Source organism: Impatiens glandulifera, chromosome 9, assembly GCF_907164915.1.
Source record: "Impatiens glandulifera chromosome 9, dImpGla2.1, whole genome shotgun sequence".
NCBI lineage: Eukaryota > Viridiplantae > Streptophyta > Magnoliopsida > Ericales > Balsaminaceae > Impatiens > Impatiens glandulifera.
In genome coordinates, this window is record NC_061870.1 from 26,153,044 (window position 1) to 26,173,129 (window position 20,086).

General features: G+C 29.5%; 2 protein-coding genes and 3 non-coding genes across 5 annotated transcripts; 3 read left to right on the forward strand and 2 right to left on the reverse strand.

Moving 5' to 3' along the window:
- The first annotated feature begins 255 nt into the window (after window positions 1–255).
- On the forward strand, window positions 256–1,011 carry LOC124916635. The gene has a single exon (XM_047457377.1). The coding sequence runs from the start codon at window positions 292–294 to the stop codon at window positions 748–750; it is 459 nt and encodes a 152-aa protein (XP_047313333.1). The 5' UTR covers window positions 256–291; the 3' UTR covers window positions 751–1,011.
- A 5,891-nt stretch (window positions 1,012–6,902) lies between these two features.
- Window positions 6,903–9,239, reverse strand: LOC124915434. The gene is made up of 3 exons (XM_047456146.1): window positions 9,080–9,239; window positions 7,873–8,941; window positions 6,903–7,375 (listed from the first exon to the last, which is right to left on the reverse strand). The coding sequence occupies exons 1-2, from the start codon at window positions 9,096–9,098 to the stop codon at window positions 8,004–8,006; spliced, it is 957 nt and encodes a 318-aa protein (XP_047312102.1). The 5' UTR covers window positions 9,099–9,239; the 3' UTR covers window positions 6,903–7,375; window positions 7,873–8,003.
- A 431-nt stretch (window positions 9,240–9,670) lies between these two features.
- On the reverse strand, window positions 9,671–9,743 carry TRNAK-CUU. The gene has a single exon. It is a non-coding gene; the product is annotated as a tRNA-Lys (tRNA).
- Window positions 9,744–13,187: 3,444 nt separating this feature from the next.
- On the forward strand, window positions 13,188–13,260 carry TRNAK-CUU. The gene has a single exon. It is a non-coding gene; the product is annotated as a tRNA-Lys (tRNA).
- A 5,218-nt stretch (window positions 13,261–18,478) lies between these two features.
- On the forward strand, window positions 18,479–18,551 carry TRNAK-CUU. Its single transcript has one exon. It is a non-coding gene; the product is annotated as a tRNA-Lys (tRNA).
- Window positions 18,552–20,086: the final 1,535 nt, after the last annotated feature.

Sequence of the window (20,086 nt, forward strand, 5' to 3'; positions counted from 1 at the left end):
TCCGTAACTTTGGGCATAAAAAGTGGGTCCCACTAATAAAAAGTACACAAATCCCTGGAATTACAACCTGTCATCCACCAATTTCCAGCCTGTCAACCCTACTTCTCAAGAAACTATTTCTTTTTTATTATTTTATATTTCATTTTATCTGACGTGTCATGCCTGTACAGTTTTCTAGCCCCTCGTGTATAATTACAATCCTCTCCCCCCTCCCTCTCTCTCTCTATATATATTGTTCATCGTCGGCCGGGATAAATCCTGAACCAAGAAATAACTTTCCGGTCGCCGGAGATGGGGATTTGTAGCTCGTGCGAGGTTAACACCGGCGTCGCTACCGCAAAACTGATAATGCATGATGGAAGATTGCAAGAATTCTCATACCCAGTTAAAGCTTCATTCTTAATGCAGAAAGATCCGACGTGTTTTATTTGTAATTCCGATGAGATGGAATTTAACGATGTATTATCCGCCATTAACGCCGATGAAGAACTTCAGCCGGGTCAGTTATATTTCGCGATACCTTTGAGTCGATTACAGCGGCCGATACAGGCGGAGGAGATGGCGGCATTGGCTGTGAAAGCTAATTCGGCGTTTATAAAGAGCGGTTGTTGCCGGAAAATGGTTAGTAATATGAAGGTGGTGGAAAACGGCGGTGGTCGTGCGGCGTCTGAGTTAGGGAGTAGAAGGGGGAGGAGCGGTCGCGATCGTAGGGGGAGATTTACGGCGATTTTGACTGCTATACCTGAATAGGGAGGTATAGTGTGAAAGAAGTTTTTGTCCAAATGTGATTGATGGTATTTGTGTAAATAAGACAAATGGAAAAGGGTATTAGTTTAGGGTTTTATTATTATTATTGTTTATAGTTTTAGCGGCTAGCGCGGGAGGATACAGTTTCCCAGTTTACCCTTTCCTATTTTATCCATCAAGGACGGTTTATTACAATTTTACCCTTTTTGTTACCAATAATTTCGAAATTACCATTTTTGGTAATGCAATTTTAATAGTTTTAAATTATAATAGAATTAATAATTATAAATTTAACTCCAAATAAAACTTTTTTTTATAGAGAAAAAGTTATTAATGTATATAAATAAAATAAAAAATAATAAATTAATAAGAAAGAGTAAAATGATGTTTAATTTGTATAAGATTTTTTAAAAATTTATCTCTCATTAATTATATTACTTAATTTATTATTTAAAATATTAAAATATTTTTTATTTTAAATTATTATTTTATTTACATATAAAAATACTATTTAAATCTTTTTAAAAATAAAAATAAATAATTATTACTTTTTCAATAATTGATTTTTGTATAATTTGAGTAATTTTCTCTTTAAATTATTAAAATAACTCAAATCCAAACAAACTTTAAGATTAATTAATTATTTAATTATTTGCATAACATTACTTTCACACTTTATAATTTTCAGACGTTATAATTGATGTCATGTTTACTTTGATATTAAAGGATTAAATTTGTTATATTCATAGTTTAATTCATGTTAAAATAAATGTTTATATATAAAATTATATATGTGAATTATCTATTAATAGTTTAATGACTAAAATATTAATATTTTATAATAAAATTTATATTCAGAATCTTGTTATTTTAATATTGAATAAAAAAAATTGAATATATATTATCATTAATTACACACTCTTGCTTCCTTTTCTTCTTTTCTATCTTCATAGTTTATACACAATGTACAAAATTGAAGAATTGTGAAGACTATAGAGAATGAAATTTAACCATTTATATAACTCAAGTTATTTTAATTTTATAAAATTAAAATATACAAATAATTTAATAATTTAATGTAAATAAATGCTTTTCGTAAATAATAAATTTATGAATTAATATTATTGTTTTTTCTTTAGACCTTCTTTAAAAATATAACAAAAATATATTTTTTAAAGTAAAAATAAATAATATTTTAATTAATGATAAGATTGACTAAAAAATTATTTAAATAGTTGCATTAAATGGTTTTATACCTTTTAATTTAATTTTGCACTATATTTTTTTTATGTTCAATAAGATTTTAATAAATTTTATTTATTTATTTTTAATTTTGTAAAGAGCTCAATCATACATACACTTAAGTTTCACTTTTATTTATGAAATTTGTTAATATTTATCTTTATTTAATGTCTTACAAATAATTAAGATTAAATTTTATTTACTCTTATTTAACAATTAATTTTTATTTTCAAAAGGAAAGAGTGGTTTCATGAGAGTAAATGTATATGTTCGATTTTTATTTAGAATACTAATGGGAAAGAAATAGTTTATGTAGTCCTCCTAACTTTTAATCTTAGAAATGAAAAATAATAATAACAATTCTTTTATATTTTAGAATGACATTTAAAGTTTCTAGATACATTTAGTTTTTTTTATTACTTAATTTTTTTTTTTAATAAAATGATGATTTTGTTTTCAAAAGAAAGAATCACATTTATAAAAAAAAGATCTCAAATTTTTGTCTTAATTTGTTATGAATGTATTTTTTCAGGGGCTGAAATAACTATAAATTACTATTGACTTGGTTTTGACATAACATAATAGGTTCAAGCTTTTCTTTTGTAAGGACTAAATCCATAACAAAATGAATTGACTAGATACATTTAATTAATTTTATAGAAAAAAAATGTAATTATTTTAAATAATTATTTTTAAATATATTCTGCCATATATGTAATTGTTTTAAATTAAAGGCAATTAATAATATAAGTTTTGAATACATTCATTAGTTACTTCATTTAAAATTTATACTAACATAATAATTCATACATATGTTCTCTAATTAAAACCCTAACTCATAGATTGAGATCAAACAAGCCAAAATAAAAATAAAAATTAACTTAAGTGTGATAAAATTATTTGATAATATGCTTCAGTTTATTTGTAAACATTAAGACCTGTTTGATTCAGTTTAATGGAAACATTGAAATTGTACTAAATGAAACCAACGGTAGAAACACCGACTGGGTAAAGTGTTTATAGCCACAAACAGAACCTAGCTAGCCTAGCCTTAACCCTAACCTTATCATCTGCACAAAATCCTATCAAAATCACAAAACATTTTAATTAAATAATATCAAAAGGACACTTCCGCCTAATTAGGCCTTATTTGATGAATGGTTATTTCAATATTTATTATTATTATTATTATTTAACTTAGAAAATTACCCAACCTAAGGTCATGATTATCTTCAAATTAGTACATTTTATTTGAAAATCAGATGGATGACATGAGTTCATATGTTATACCATGGAGTTATGGAGTCTTGTTGATATTTATGGTTATTTTAATAATTTAGGCCATCCACTAAATATCCTTAAAATTATGAAATATTTTAATTTGATTGAAATAAATACTAAATTATGAGATAATAGTTAATTTGAAAAAAAAATCTAAACAAATTCTTAAATGGGGAGGAAATATATAATAAAAAAATATATTTTATGATAAAAATATATTAATATATTGATAAGATAATGATGATGGGGACGGTGAATTATTAGTTTCTTTTTAAATAATCAAAAACAACCAAGCCAAAATCATCTAGCTTTTGGTGAAGATTAGAAGATTTCGACCAAGAGAGGAAGACTTTTTTGAGGATTCGATAGCGTTTTCAATTTTTGGATCTTCAATACAAATTGTAAAAAATGTGTTTTAATAGAAGTTTAGAAGAAAAAAGTGTTAAAAGTTATTGTTTTTTCGTTTTCCAAAATTTGGATCTTTCCATAAAAATTGTGAAAAGCGTGTTTTAATCGAAGTTTAAAAGAAAAAATGTTAAAAATTATTGTCTTTTTCGTTTTTCAATTTTTGGATCTTCCATCAAAATTGTGAAGAGTGTCTTTTAATAGAAGTTTAGAAGAAAAATGTTAAAAGTCCTTTAATTGTTTTTGCTTTATTTTAAAACACATATCTACTTGGAAAAAATTGAAGATAAGAATAAAACATTCTTATAAAGTCCCAACCACTACTTAATATTCACACTAATAATTAAATCATTCTTGTGTAATTTTGTTAAATTTAAATTATCAAATAATATTTTTTAACTAGGCAAACCTATCTGTCATCATTTTGATTTTGACATCAATTTTTATTATGGGTGAATTAAAATTAAGATTAAATAGTTTTTCCATATATATATATATAATTTGTTTATCTTAAATTTTTTTATACTAACTAGATTATTATAAATTTAATTTTTTTTGGATAAATACAAGTTTAGTAGATAATAATTTGTTTAAACGGACTTAAGACTAGTACAACTCTTACGTAGATTCGTCTAAAACTAATTAGTAGATGCGTTTCTTAAAAAAATAATTATTAATTTTGCTTAGGATTATCAACATCATGTACAACTAATTTTAAGTACCTAACAAAGAATGGTATTATTGTGTATGGACCACGAGGAACAAAATTGTATGCGTCAACCAATCATAATATTAATTACTATAAACTATACTCTAGCTAGAAACTAGTAATATTGACATTTTTATGATTCCCTTGAAAGTTGCTTTGCAACTTGCACCACTCTTGTCCATTCAAAGTGCCCACTCCTCAATCTACAACCCTAATGCTGAATTAATTATTTTAGTTGGTTGGTGTAGAATAATCTTGGTAGTTATCTCGTACAAAAATTTTGTTGAAAAAACAAGATGTATCCGTTCAAAAGTAATATCACGATAAGATTTAACTAAAAGTGTTTATAGAATAAACTTAATTAGTTATCTCATGTGGTCTATTCGGTGTGGACTGAAATATAGTTGGAAAAGATTAAGAGTTAGCATGTTTGTGTCTTTGGTTTCGTTGTAATAACTACCTATGGTTGTTCCCAATGTGGCTAACATCGAGATGAGGTTATATAACATGTTAATGTGGTGATTGTGATTGTTTGTCGGGTCAAGCACTTCTTATGTTAAAAGTTTACACGAAAGCATTTTTGTGAAGGAGATATGTATGATGGTGTCGACACTTAGACAACATAGTTGTTGACGTGATGTAATATGGTACTAAGATTGGTCTTGATCCTATATATAAAGCATATGTGAAATGGATTAAAATTCATAATATTCTTAGAACATATCCTTTAGCTAGTGTTGATGGATAGTCATCCTTTGTATGATAATGCCTTTGAATTATTATTGTTTATTTCAAATATTTTCATCTTAACCTAATTAATTCATTGTAATGTGAATTTATCTCATTTAATTCATGTCTTTAAATTAATATATATATATATATATATATATATATATATATATATATATATATATATATATATATACCCACTAACTACTTGAGTTAATTAAATAGTTAATAAAAAGTAATGCGTTTTGCAATTTAAGAACGTGATGCCCATCTCAAACAACTTTTAATTAAAAGAAATATACTAGGGTCATTATAATTACTAATAAAATGAAATAGAATACATATCAAATTCCTACTTTTAACCGTATAATTAAAAGTTTATTGTGCACAATTTTTTTCATGTTTTTCTATATTGTTCTATAATACTCATCATTTTTAGTTTTTTAAAAGTTCATCTTTCACCTAAGCATATATAGAGTTATTTTCCTCATTTTTGTTATTTAATATTTTTATTTGATTTTTTCTTCTATATTTGATTTTTTATGTTTTAAATTAAACATTTCACTAAATATAAGTTATTAGACAAATATGAGCCCAACAAGATAAGGGAACATATGATAAATGTAATGGAACATATAATTATATATATATTTTCTTTTCTTGTGGATCAAATTTATTCTCTAAGCTAATTAAATTAAAGGGCATAATTCTTTTAACTTAAAATGGTTGAGGGGTCAACAATTTTGGACCCGACACAAAAACACGATTCGATCTGATAAAAAAAATCAGGTTATGGTAATGTATTTTTGAGTTAGATCGACACGTTTAACCTGATTAATAAACATGTCAAAATTAAGTCAACTTGAAATGACTCAAAGTAGACCCGCTAACCCGTTTATAATTTTCTTTTATTGAGTTTTGTATTTTTCTTTCCTACTTATTTTCTTATTCACTTATTTTTATTAATATGATTTTTTTAAAATGGATTTATGATTTAACTTCATTTTTATTTTGTGTTGATGTCATTTAATTTGAAATAGAGATGTTAATTAGTTACATCGAGTTAAATCGGGTTGTATTCGAGTTGGGTAAAGGAGTCGTATTCGAGTCAATTACAAATAAACATGTCAGGTTCAGATTAGTGATTTTAACTCGAAATACTAAACATGTTCATGTTAATATCGCTCAACCCATTAACTTGACAACCCAAACCCGTCAACCTGAACCTCACCCGAATTGTCAACCCTACTCATAGTTAGGACTATACATTTAAGCACTTATAATAACACATTTTTTCGTGTTTGTGTTTAAAATAACACTATTTATAAAAACTTGTAATTTAAGTGACAAGAATAAATAAGGTATAAAAAACTAAAAGTCATCAGATAAATTTTCACTAAAAATGTGAGATAGCAAAAGCTTTTTAATTTTTTTTTCAAAAAAAAATCAAATTATAATAATCTTATCAAAGCACATTCATGCACATTCATTTGAATGATATTTATCATAATTAATTGTTAAAATCCAAATGGGTTACTTTTGTCATGGTGGATATGGTACTAGTGTTGGTTGTGGTTTGTTTTTCTCTTAGCCGCCCGTTTTGGCAAGAAAGACATCATAAAAGTTGTAGCTCCATTTGAAATTTACTATTGCTTTCCCTAAAGATATTGAAAAATATATTTGTTTATGTTTTATTATTAATTTAGATATTTTATATTGGAAGATAAATGATTGGATATATGTTAATTGATTGCCTATCATGACTACATGAGGAAAACAAAGGAATTCAAAGAATCAACCAAAATCATTTACATGTAAATGAAAAAAAAGATAGAAAAAGAACTATAATCGCTCAAGGCTTAAGGTATAAGAGTCTTGCATATTCGAATACTCGATTCCCACTAAGAATATCCGAATACCAGGGTCATTGACTATGAGTTAGTCCTAACTTCAGAAAACTAAAACTAAAAATAAAATCTAGCTATGTCAGTAACATGATTCTCAAGTGAAGTGAAGGGATTGTTATCCTCTTCAAATTTCCTATTTCTATACTAAAATTCCTTCTTGCACTTGAAAATTCCTACATCAGCTTAACCACAAAACTGTATCGAGGCTGCGGGTCAAATGAAATTGACCCACCCATTGTGCTTTCCTTCCTTTCTGCTCACTTCTCAAGCTTTGAATCTTTGGCAAAGTTGGTTTTCAGCAAAAGGAAGAGAATGTCCTCTTTTTCAGTTTCACTTATCTGAGATCCTCATCTTCCTGTCAATAAACATGGAAAATAAAAAATAAAGGTCTTTTTCTTTTAGGAAAGACATAAAATGTATTTTTCATTAGAGAGAATAGAATGGCTACCAAACAAACATACAGAAAATTGCAGAACTGGTTCAATATGGCTGTGACTGCATATGCTTGGCCATTATCTCCATCAAAGTTTTCTTCTTAAAGAATACAACAATTAATGCAGGCACTACAAACAGGAAAATAATTCTTCTTATTTTCTATTCAAGTTTTGATAGATAAGTAAATTATGAATCCTTAACCTAGAATGATAAAAACAATTCTATTTACTATAGAATAAACCATCTAGATACTCTAATTAAAGATAAAATTATCATAAACTCTTGAGACTCTTTCATTGCAATCTGACATAATTTGGGATTACACTAATCTTTAAACCCAAACAAGCGAAATCCGATATAGCAAAAACACAACAAACCAAATAGGAATTGAATAATCTCTGTAAAGGGTAGAGGTACCTGTCTTATTGTGCAATGGCTTTGGTCAAAATTATTGCTTTACCAGCTGACTGACTTTAGTTTATCCAATTTAAAAGTGGATAACATAACTTTCATCTTTCAATTCCAAAATTCAAGCAGACACTGTAGAACTAATAATATTGCAATTTCCCATTGATCTCGCGAATCAATAGTTCAGAATCATTAACTACGCGTCTGCTTTCTTTGACAATGGTACTCCAAGACTCATGCCGAGGCTGCGGTTTCCACATTTCTAATTCAATCAATCCATTGCTAATCTCATTTCTTTTGTAAAACTCACTAGCTGGCTGTACGTGATTCCACCAGAAATCAGACAATGCCACTTTCAACATTTCCCAATACTGTTCATCCCTGTGTATCCTAAACAGACTGCTTCCGTGAATAGTCCAAACATAAAAATCCATCCAATCACAATCCATGATCTCCATCAAGCCTTGGGCTTGTGGAATACAATATAAGGGAAGTCTCTTCCATGGAGAAGCCTGACTCATATCACCATTAAAGAATGGACATTTTATCTCAAGAACACCTCTAGATGGCAAGCCATATACAACTCCATCAGGCGATGCTGCGATCCAATCATCATTGGGTTTTTCCTTCCCATATACCTGAAATTCAGGAAATATCAGATGGTTATCAGTTAGACACTTATATCTTCCAAGAGCTTCTTCTTCTTTTATGTTGCTCCAACAAGTAGCCAAGTTACCACTAAACGGCTTGATTAAACCGACTTTCTCCTTCCATAAATGAACCCTCCTTTGAGGAAAGAAACCTATAGCACCAGCAAATGTACTAGCTGTCAGCTTATGCCGCCTCTTTTCCTGCCAATTTTTGAACCAATGCTGTAACACACTTGATTGAAGAAAGGGATGAATTTCATTTTCATTTTCGAGTTCAGGTTGATGATTAACTAAAACATCACTACCAGCAAGTGGGTTTTCAGTTCTTAGCAATGTAGATGCATGATGAAATGAAGCGGTTCTTCTGTTAAAAGAGTGGCGTTTCAAAAGCTGACCAATTAAGGCCGAGAGCAAATTCAATTTGCACTCTGTTCAAACAAAAGATGGTGTTAGAGACAGATCAAGAAAAACAAAAATAAGGGTTCAATACTGACAGTTCAAATATATCTGATTTCAAAGACAGTTATATGAATCGAATCCATAGATGGTTAAAGAAATGTGCTCACCATTATTCCTAAGCAGCATGCATAAAGTTGAAGAAATCTGGATGATGAGCTTAAAGCTTCCTGGGTTGAGTAGCAACAGAAATGGAGGTAAGTTTCGTCATTTCTGATTTCGATTGTTTTTGCTTCATATATGAGGAAGAAGGGTTTTGCAAATGGCAATAGGGTTTATGTCTCTGCGTGAGAACAAAAATTAAATAAAAGAGAAAGAGTTACTAAAAAAATATATGTCATTTTAATAACGGGCTAGGTCTTTACCATCCATTTAAAAGCCCATATAACTGTTCATTGGGCTTATGAGCTTTTTCGGGTTAGTTAAAAGACCCGATCCAAATAGTTAAAAATAAAATGAAATCACACAAAAAAAAAAAAAAAAAAAAAAATGCCCACCGAGAGACTTAAAGACTACGAGGTTAAGAGCCTCTCGCGCTTTATCAACTAAGCTAGACCATCAAAGGGCTCGAACTTTCGACCACAAGGTTAAGAGCCTTGCTCTACTAACTGAACTAGATAGGCTCGGTTCCTATGCAATTTTCTATAATAATTTGATATTCATTGTATAAGTTTTCGTTGTGTCGAATCTAAAAATAAAAACGCCCACCGAGGGGCTCGAACCCTCGACCACAAGGTTAAGAGCCTTGCGCTCTACCAACTGAGCTAGACGGGTTTTGTTTCAATTGTAGTTTTCTATAATAAAAATATGGTAGGAACATGTTTAAACGAATAAAAATAAGTAGAAGCTTGAGTTGCATCGAATCCAAAAAACGGCTACCGAGTGGCTCAAACCTTCAACCACAAGGTTAAGAGCCTTACGCTCTACCAACTAAGCTAGACAAGCTTTGTTTTATGCAATTTCTTATAAGAAAAATCTCGTATTTTCATGTTTAAACGAATAAAAACAAACTTATATAAATTTTAGTTCAGTCGAATCTAAAAAAAAGAACACCCACCGAAGGTTTAAATCCTCGATCACAAAGTTAAGAGCTTTGCACTCTACCAAATGAGCTAAACACGTTTTGTTCCTATACAATTTTTCTATAATAATTTGGTAGGTACATGTTTCAACGAATAAAAACAAGCTTTATAAGTTTTAGTTGAATAATAAAAAAAAAACGACTGACCACAAGATTAAGAGTCTTCCGCTCTACCAACTGAGATAAATGAGTTTTGTTACTATGCAATTTACTATAATAATTTGATAGTCATATGTTTAAACGAATAAAAACAAACTTTTATAATTTCTGTTGTGTGGAATCTAAAAAAAAAAACAACCACAAGGTTAAGAGTCTTACGCTCTACCAACTGAGCTTTGTTACTCTAAAAAATATTTTTATTTTTTAGTTGTGTCGAATCCAAAACTAAAACATGAAACTTTTGTTACATGGTTTTATTTTGTAATTTTTTATTCAAAATATGCAGTATTATTATTTTTAATCCTATTTAAAATTTACATATTGGATCCACTTTAAAATTTCTAATATATATATATATATATATATTTCTTACCTCTTGAAAACATACTATTGGTTGATTTGAGCTCGAAGATCATTTCAAATGCAAAAACGCAAAAACTATTTAAAAGACAAGGTATTTGAAAATACCGATATCACTGTTTCAGTTCATCTAGGCCAAAAACTACATTTACATTATTATCACTTTCTCAAATCTCATCAAATTGGAGTTGAATTCGATTAGGTCTGGTGCAATTGGGTTTACACAACCCTTTTCAACTTATCATAACATGAAAGATTTAAGTTATGATAAAACTGCTAATCAATTGATTTTTTTAAACCTGATTTGGCTCCTTAGATCATTTCAACTTAAATCATTCTCAAATCACTGCAACATAAACCAACAATCTAGAACTTGCTTATCATGCTCACAAACTGTTTATAACATGTATTTTATTGTTTAAGATGTGATTTTATTGTATGAAATTGTTAGTATACATGTATTTCTTATTTGTTTGTTTTTCTTCTCACGTGATAGGATTTCTATAACTAAACTAATATGATTAGAATTAGATTAATTAATGGTAGTTAGAAATACCAATACAATGAACAGAGTGATTTGATTAGTCACTAATGGGTATTATTTTCTAGAAATTTATAAATGTAACTTGTTTGTTTGGCAATCCTCTTAATTTTGTGATTAATATCTAGTAATTTGTGTCCCCCAACTATAAATATACATATTTTCTTATTTTACTTTTAACATGTAACTTCCCAACAATTAATATTTAGTTTCTTTAAATTTTGTTTTTATAATGTAGAAAATTTGAATGATCTCCATATTCATTTCTTCAATTTCGAAAATTTAAAATATTTAAAATAGAAATCGCACCTATAATTTTTATTATATTGTGAATTACTCTTATTACTTAAAATACCTTAACGAGTTAATAATAAATAATTATATAAGTTCCCTAATTTAAAATGTAACGCATTGATCATACTTTGCATTTTTTAACATATGATTGTGTCATTTCAATTAAACTCATACTATTATAATTATATTAAATTCCGTCTAGGTCAATAGCATATCGTAGGACTCTTAACTTTCTAGGAAATAATTTAACAATAATTAGTTTATTAGAGTACTGGGCTCTTAACTTGGTTAGGCTTCTAGCCCCTAGGTACAAAATATAAACAAAATTTGAAGAGCAAACCTTGACCGAACGACCTAAACTGTTATTTTTATGGGAATGTAATAAAATCAACTCAAGTCTAGCTCAATTAGTAGGGAGAAGACAATTAACCTTCTGGTTGAGGGTTTGAGTTCCTATGTGGGTGTTTTAGATTCGCTCCCAATTAAACCTTATACATTTTGTTTTTATTCATTTAAACATGTGCCGACCCAGTTGATTTTGTTATAAGAAATTGCAAAATACAAAATAATCTTGTGGTCGTATATTTTTGTGGTTTAGATTCGACGCAACTAAAATTTATAATAACTAGAGAGGTTTCCGGTGAAAAACAAAATAACAATTTTATCCTCACCTATTTATCGACTCATTTTCGTCAATCAAACAACATATTCCTTATTAGCTAATCATCTCTTCTTTACCGAGCTTTCGAGTCACTTTCGTTATCAATTCATGTATCAATTCACTTTCGAGTCACTTTCGTAATCATCTCTTCAAACATCTTATTAGTCAACCAACAATCTTATTTTAACTCACTTATCAAGTCACTTTCGTTAGCTAACATATTTTATATTACCCGACCATCTTCTCTTTACCAAGCTTTATCAATTCATTTCCGACAAACAACAATATTATATAGAATGAACACTTAACCATTATACCACTTAAGATTGTTGATTTTTCTGTATAAATATATATAATATTAGAATGTTATATATATATATATATAATAAATTATATAAACAAATTTAAAATATTATTAGTTTAGTTATTTAAAATATTAAAGTTATATTATTAGAAATGTCATACGTTCATCAATTTTGAAGTTGATTTTAAAATATAAAATGATATTAGCCTAGTTGACCAAAATGTTAAATTTATATTGTGATGTTTATCACATTTTTTATTTAATTTTTCAAGTTTATGGGTGGGCGGGTCAACCCATGACCCGACCTAATTATCCATTTACTCTCACATACATATCCAAATTAACCACAGCTCTCGACCCGGCAATCTGGACACTTTAAAAATTAAGCATTAATATATATATATATATATATATATATATATATATATATATATGTGTGTGTTTTTATGCGTTTAAACATGTGACAGTCCAGACTCTTAAATTTGTGGTCGATGGTTTGAACCCCCCTCAGTGCACGTCCGTTTTTTTGGTTTATATTCACCCGCAATTAAAGCTTAAAAAATTATTTTTATTCGTTTAAACATGTGATAACTCAGTTTTTATTATTATCATAAGAAATTGCACAAAAATAAAGCTCGTCTAACTTAGTTGGTAGAGCACAAGACTTTTAATCTTGTAGTCGAGGGTTTGAGCCCTTCGGTGGATGTTATTTTTGTGGGTTTAGATTCACCCGCAACTAAAACTTACAGAGTGTTTTTATTCGTTTACACATTTGATAACTCGGTTGTTATTATTATGAGAAATTGCAAAAAAACAAAGCCCGTCTAGCTCAGTTGGTAGAGCGCAAGGCTCTTAACCTTGTGGTCGAGGGTTCGAGCCCCTCGGTGGGCGTTCATTTTTATGACGTTTGACCCATTTGTTATGATTATAAGAAATTGAAAAAAAAGTAAACCCATCTAGTTCAGTTGGTAGAGTGCAAGGCTCTTAATATTGTGGTCGACGATTTGAGCCCCTTGGTGGGTGTTTTTTTTTTTTTTAGATTCGACGCAACTAAAATTTATAGTAATTTGTTTTTATGCGTTTAAAAACATGTGACGACCCAGACTCTTAATATTGTGGTCGAGGGTTTGAACCCCTCGGTGCACGTCCATTTTTATGGTTTAGATTCACCCGCAACTAAAACTTATAAAACTTTGTTTTTATTCAATTAAACATGTGACGACTTAGTTTTTTTATATTATTATAAGAAATTGCATAAAAACAAAGTCCGTCTAACTCAGTTGGTAGAGCGCAAAGCTCTTAACCTTGTGGTTGAGGGTTTGAGGCCTCATTGTGTGTTCATTCTTGTGGTTTTAGATTCACCCACAACTACAACTTAAAAAGTTTGTTTTTATTCGTTTAAACATGTGACAACACATCTGTTATTATTATTATAAGAAATTGCATAAAAATAAATCCCGTTTAGCTCAATTGGTAGAGCGTAAGGCTCTCAACAATGTGGTTGAGGGTTCGGACCCCTCGGTGGGTGTCAATTCCAACTGTTTTAGATTCACTTGTAACTAAAAGATATAGAACAAAGTTTGTCTAGCTCAATTGGTAGAGCGCAATGCTCTTAACCTTGTGGTCGAGGGTTTTGGGGCCTCTTAGTGGGCGCTATTTTTTTTTGTTTTAGATTCGTCTGCAACTAAAACTTATGCATTTTTGTTTTTATTCGTTTAAATGCGACGACCAAATTATTATTATTATGGTAAATTGCATAAAAACACAATTTGTCTAACTCAATAGGTAGAGCACATGCCTCTTAACCTTGCAATCAAGGGCACATGCCTCTTAACCTTGCAATCAAGGATTTGAGTCCCTAGTGGGTGTAATTTTTTGTGGTTTATATTTATCCGCAACTAAAACTTATGCATTTTCACTCATGACCCAAATATTCTTATGATAACCGTCTAACTTAGTTGGTAAATTGTAAAACTCTTAACCTTGTGGTTGTGGGTTCATACCCCTAAGTATAGGCATCATTTTTTTACAAGGCTTTATAACATTGTCATCATATTTTTATACAACTACAACTTATACATTTATATGTTTTAATTTCATTTTATTGCGTCTCCTTTTCTCTCTTTAGAATTTTTTAGAGAAGTTGAAAATACATTCTCTTCGTTATTTTTCTAATGAATTTTATAGCATTAAAATGCGACTCATTTCTCTTTATACATGTAAGCATGAAAATTTGACTTACCCTATTTGAAAAATAATATTATTATATTTAATAATATTAAAATAGTATTTTGGATTTTTATATTCAAAATAACTTCAAAAAAATGAATTAAAACCTAATTAATGATTAATTATTGTCATAATTAAACCTTAATTAAGTAAACTTTCCAAAATTCCAAAAGTAAATTGAGGATAAAATATTTGTATATATTTTACCCAAATTAGACCGAGAAAGGAGTTAAAAAATATTTAATTAGGATTTATTCATGATTTATGTTTAATTCATTACTTAAACCAATTAAATAAAATACCTCAAAATTCCCCAAAAAATAAAACATGATCATAATTGTTATTATGATTCTAAAAATAATTTTTATTAAATTTTTGGTGAAAAAATGGATTTAAAAAGAATTAAACTCGATTTTTAATAACCTTTTAAATAAAATTTAAAATTGTATAATCATATGTGGCTGATTTTATGTTTAAAACTTTGTAGTAGAATCCTGGACCATCAGATGAGCGCCCAGATCTCATCCGACAGTCCAGAGCGCGCCAAACACCCAGCTGTAGCGTAACCACGCGCGTGCGCCCCCACCAGATCAACTAACGGGCAAGGTTTTAAAATACGCGGTCCAACCGGCGGTCCAACTGGTCCGACCGCGAAACGGTTTGATGAGCGGTCCGGGTTTTGTCTTCAAAACGGTCACCTTTCGAACCGGTCAAAATCCGGTCCGACCGTTCGGCTTAACCTGAAAAATAAACCGTTTTTTTCCGGTTGAAAAGGTAAATTATATAAAGTTTATATAATTATTATTATAATATTATTATAATAATATTTAATTATTTCTTTGTCAGTACTCAGTACTATACTATTAAACCTATTAATGAGCTCTGAGCCTGTACTATTACTTTTTGTTTTTTTTGTTTTTACTTTTGCTTTAGACTTTTGTTTTTGTTTAGTTATCAAAGTAAACAGAAACAAAGAAAGAAAGAAGAAATATGTTGAAGACGACGAAGGAGAAAGGTTGAAGACGAAGGAGAAAGGTTGAAGACGATAGAAGAAAGACGACTTTTCTTCTCACGACTATCTACTTTAGATTTTAGATCTTCGGCTGTTCTTCTACGTTTGTTTGTCAAATTTAGGTTGTTCTTCAGATCTTCGGTAAGTATGAATTTTTTTAGTATTTCCGATAATATGTTGGTTTATCATTGATGAACACCAAACAATGAATATGCAATTAGGATTCATTGTTTAATTAGGGTTTAGAAGAGAATAAGTGTTAAGAATTAGGATTCTTCAATTAGGGTTTTTTAAATTAGGTATTGTAATTAAGGTTCTTCAATGTGATGTGTGGGTTTATTAATTTGTTTATTGTTTAATGGATTTGCTGACTGTTGATTGCTTCAATTTAATTATTGGTATTGAATTTGTTGACTGATTGTTGGATGTGGGTAAACTGGTTTTTAATTTAGGTATTGTTGACTGATTAATATATTTAAATTTATTTTTTTTAAAAATCCGGTTCAACCAGTGATTTAACCGGTTGAACCGGTCGGACCGAAGTACATCACAAAAACCGGGTTGATGACCGAAACGGTTTTCAAAACCTTGCTAACTGGACAAACTAACCCTGTTAGTCAACCAGGCTGACCGCTGACGGAACCAGACAGAACTCGGCGTTCCGTTACTCAAAACAATGTTGTTTTGTTCGTCTTCTTTGCTGGGATGCAGGGGTCGCCGGAATTGCGACATCGCCGACGCATTTCTTCTAGAAGCTCTAGCTTCGTCCACAAGCGATCAAATTCGTTGATTTTTTAGCCCACATGATCCCCTCGTCAGTGCCTACGTTTTCCCTTTATCTAGAAGCCTTATCTTCCCCAGGATAAGACTGCCACGAATTAGGGATAAGAACGCCAACGATCAAAGATGAGCCAAATTGGCTTTCTACATCCGACCTTCCAGCACTATAAATAGCCTCTACCCCTCTACTACTAAACCATCAAACAATAATTGCAAATTACACATCAAATCGTTGTTGGAATTTTTAAACTAATTTTATAAATTCTATTAATGAATGGAAATTAGAATATGGGTAATAAAATTAAATCAATTTCATGTGAAATTCAAATGTGAATTATAGAGTGAAATTTGATCCAAATGTTTGAATTAATTAATTTAAATTAATTAATCAAAATGCCTTGATGACCAATTAACAAAATGTTGTTAATTTCTAGTGCGACTTACATGAGTTTGTTATTATTATTAATTGTTATGATAATTTAATATTATTATTAACAGATTAAAAAACCATGTAACGTGAGTATTGCAAAATAAATGTCTTCATTAATTTTGGCAAATAATTATCCTTCATTAAGAAGAAACATTCAGGCAAATGAAGAGGCAAGCAATGCCAACCGTTGGATCAATGGATGATTTAATTAACAGTTTATTATTTCAACAATCTAAATAAGCATTTTATCCCACACCATTCGATGGACCAAAAAACCACATCACTTCATCATTTTCATTCTTTCTCACTCTAGAATTTCAAAAGTCTTCTTCTTGTTTTGTGAGTGTTCTTCGAGTTCTTCGCTCGATATTTTCCATTGAAACCCGGTGATAGTTCAGGTACTTTATCAAGCTCGTTGTGTAGTGATTCCGGTGCTGAATCACTACTAGATTCGTTGTACCCTGGGAGACAGCCATCTGTGATAAGCTCTAGCACACGGGGAGACGGTGAAACTGTTTTAAGGGAAATGTGTTTAACACATGCCTCGAATCAACCATCAAATACGGTGATATTGTTCTTCGTATATCTTATTTTATTTTTATTTATTTGTAACATCGTATGTATATATATATATATTTTTTCTGTTATTTTTCAAGACAAAATTTCTAACAATCGCCCCGATCGAAGACCTGCAATTTCCGGTCAATAACAGTTTTCTGTAAAACTTTCTCCATGAATCAAAAATGTTTTCTGTTGAAAAAAGATAGATCAAATCTCCATGAATCAAAAATTTCAAAAAATTAACTTGAAAATTGAATTTTTTAAAATCCTGTGTTCTTGGGTTAAACTAGATTTTTTTTTGGTTCAAGAAGTTGCTATACATGTTTGTATACATGTATGAATGATTTTCATACAAATGTAATCAAGTTTTGATCATGTTTGATCAAACTGAAATTTGAGAAAAAAAATTCAAATTTTGGATTTTGAAAATTCTGTGTGTTTGCTTTTAATCTGATTTTGTTGGTTCAATTAGTTGTATTGCAAGTTTATAAACATGTTAGGATAATTTTTATGTAACTGTAATCATGCTTTGATCATGTTTGATCAAATTGAAATTTTGAAAAAAAATTTAAAAAATTAAATTTTTGAAATTTTGTGTTCTTGCTTCTAAGTTGGATTTGTTTATTCAATTAATAGCTATACATGATTCTTAACATGTAGGGATGAATCTCAAGTGACTGTTTCACCCTTTTGATCAAGTTTGATCAAATTTAGTTTTTGAAAAAAGTTAGATTTTGATTCAATCTTTAAAAACCATTTTAATGATGTAATGATGTTCTTGTTTTGGTATGAATTAACTATATTCATCATTTCAAAGCTAATTGAACAAAAATCAGACCTTAAAATGGCCTAATTTAAAATGTCCCAAAATTTGACCTAGAAATAGTGTTTTGAAATTGATCATCTTATGATCTTCAAAATCATGATTTATGTTAGGGACCTAACAAAACTCGTTTAGCTAAGTTGGTAGAGCACAAGGCTTTTAACCTTGTGGTCAAGAGTTTGAGCCCTGTGGTGGGCATCCATTTTTGTGATTTAGTAGTTTATTTTTATTCTTTTAAAGATGTGACGACCCAATTATTGCAAGAAAAAACAAAGCCCGTCTAGCTCAGTTGGTAGAGCGCAAGGCTCTTAACCTTGTGGTCGAGGGTTCGAGCCCCTCGGTGGGCGTTTATTTTTGTGGTTAGATTCGACGCAACTAATACTTATAGAAGTTATTTTTTTAAATGTGACGACCCAATTGTTATTATTATTTATGAAATTGCATACAAACAATATCTATCAAGCTCATTTGGTAGAGCGCAAGGCTCTTAACCTTGTGTTTGAGGTTATGAGCCCCTTTACGGGTGTCTATTTTTGTGGTTTTAGATTTGACAGAACTAAATTTATAAAAGTTTGTTTTTATTCATTAAAACATGTGACAAACCAATTATTGCTGTTATAGGAAATTGCATTTAAACATAGCCCGTCTAATTCAATTGGTAGAGCGTAGGGCTCTTAACCTTGCGATCAAGGATTTGAGTCTCTCGGTGGATGTCATTTTTTGTGGTTTTAGATTCACCTGCAACTAAAACTTATGCATGTTTGCTTTTATTCCTTCAAAATTTGACGACCCTATTATTATTTTAGTAATGACATAAAAGCAAAGTCTGTCTAATTCATTTGATTTTAGATTTTACGCAAGTAAATTTTATAAAAGTTTGTTTTTATTCATTCAAACACGTGACAAACCAATTGTTGTTGTTATAGGAAATTGCATTTAAAAAAGCCTGTCTAACTCAATTGGTAGAGCATAGGGTTCTTAACCTTGCGATCAAGGATTTGAGTCTCTTGATGGGTGTCATTTTTTGTGGTTTTATATTCACTCGCAACTAAAACTTATGTATGTTTGTTTTTATTCGTTCAAAATTTGACGACCCAATTATTATTATAGTAATGGCATAAGAGCAAAGTTTGTCTAACTCATTTGGTAAAGCGCAGGGCTCTTAACTTTGCGATCAAGGGTTTGAGTCCCTTAGTAGGTGTCATTTCTTATGGTTATAGATTCACCCGCAACTAAAACTTATACAATTTTTTGTCATTTAACCATCTCACTCACGAACTAAATATTCTTGGGATAGTCGTTTTATTTAGGTGGTAGATTACAAAACTCTTAACCTTATGGTTCTGGCTTCTTAACAGTGTGATCATGTTTTTGTGCAACTACAACTTATATATATATATATATATATATATATATATATATATATATATATATATTAATTTCATTTATTGAATATTAGACTATGCATTCTTTTCTCTCTAGAAATGTTTTTAGAGAAGTTGAAAAGACATTATCTTCATTATCTTTTTAAAGAATTTTTTAGCATTGAAATGTCACTCAGATTTGAGTTGGTATTATGTTTTGTTTGATAAAAACATTCTAATTAGGTAAATTAGATTTTCCGTTTCAGATTTTTGTAATTCAAATAATATTTTCAATTTTTTCTAAGTCATTTACACTCTCCAATCGTGTTGGTGATCATTTTTTGAGTCCGTGTTCATCTCCTTTTTTTCAACAAAGAATATGATGTTATCAGATCTATAGTTATTTTCATTTTCGTAATAAAATGTTTTTGGAATTTATCTTAATCTAGAGACTCTTTTACATGTATTCTTAACGATTGATGTGTTTCTCGTTATTTTGACTATATTTGTAAAATGGT

Excerpts from the sequence above, each read along its gene's own strand:
- LOC124916635 (XM_047457377.1), top strand. The coding sequence starts at position 292 with ATGGGGATTTGTAGCTCGTGCGAGGTTAACACCGGCGTCGCTACCGCA.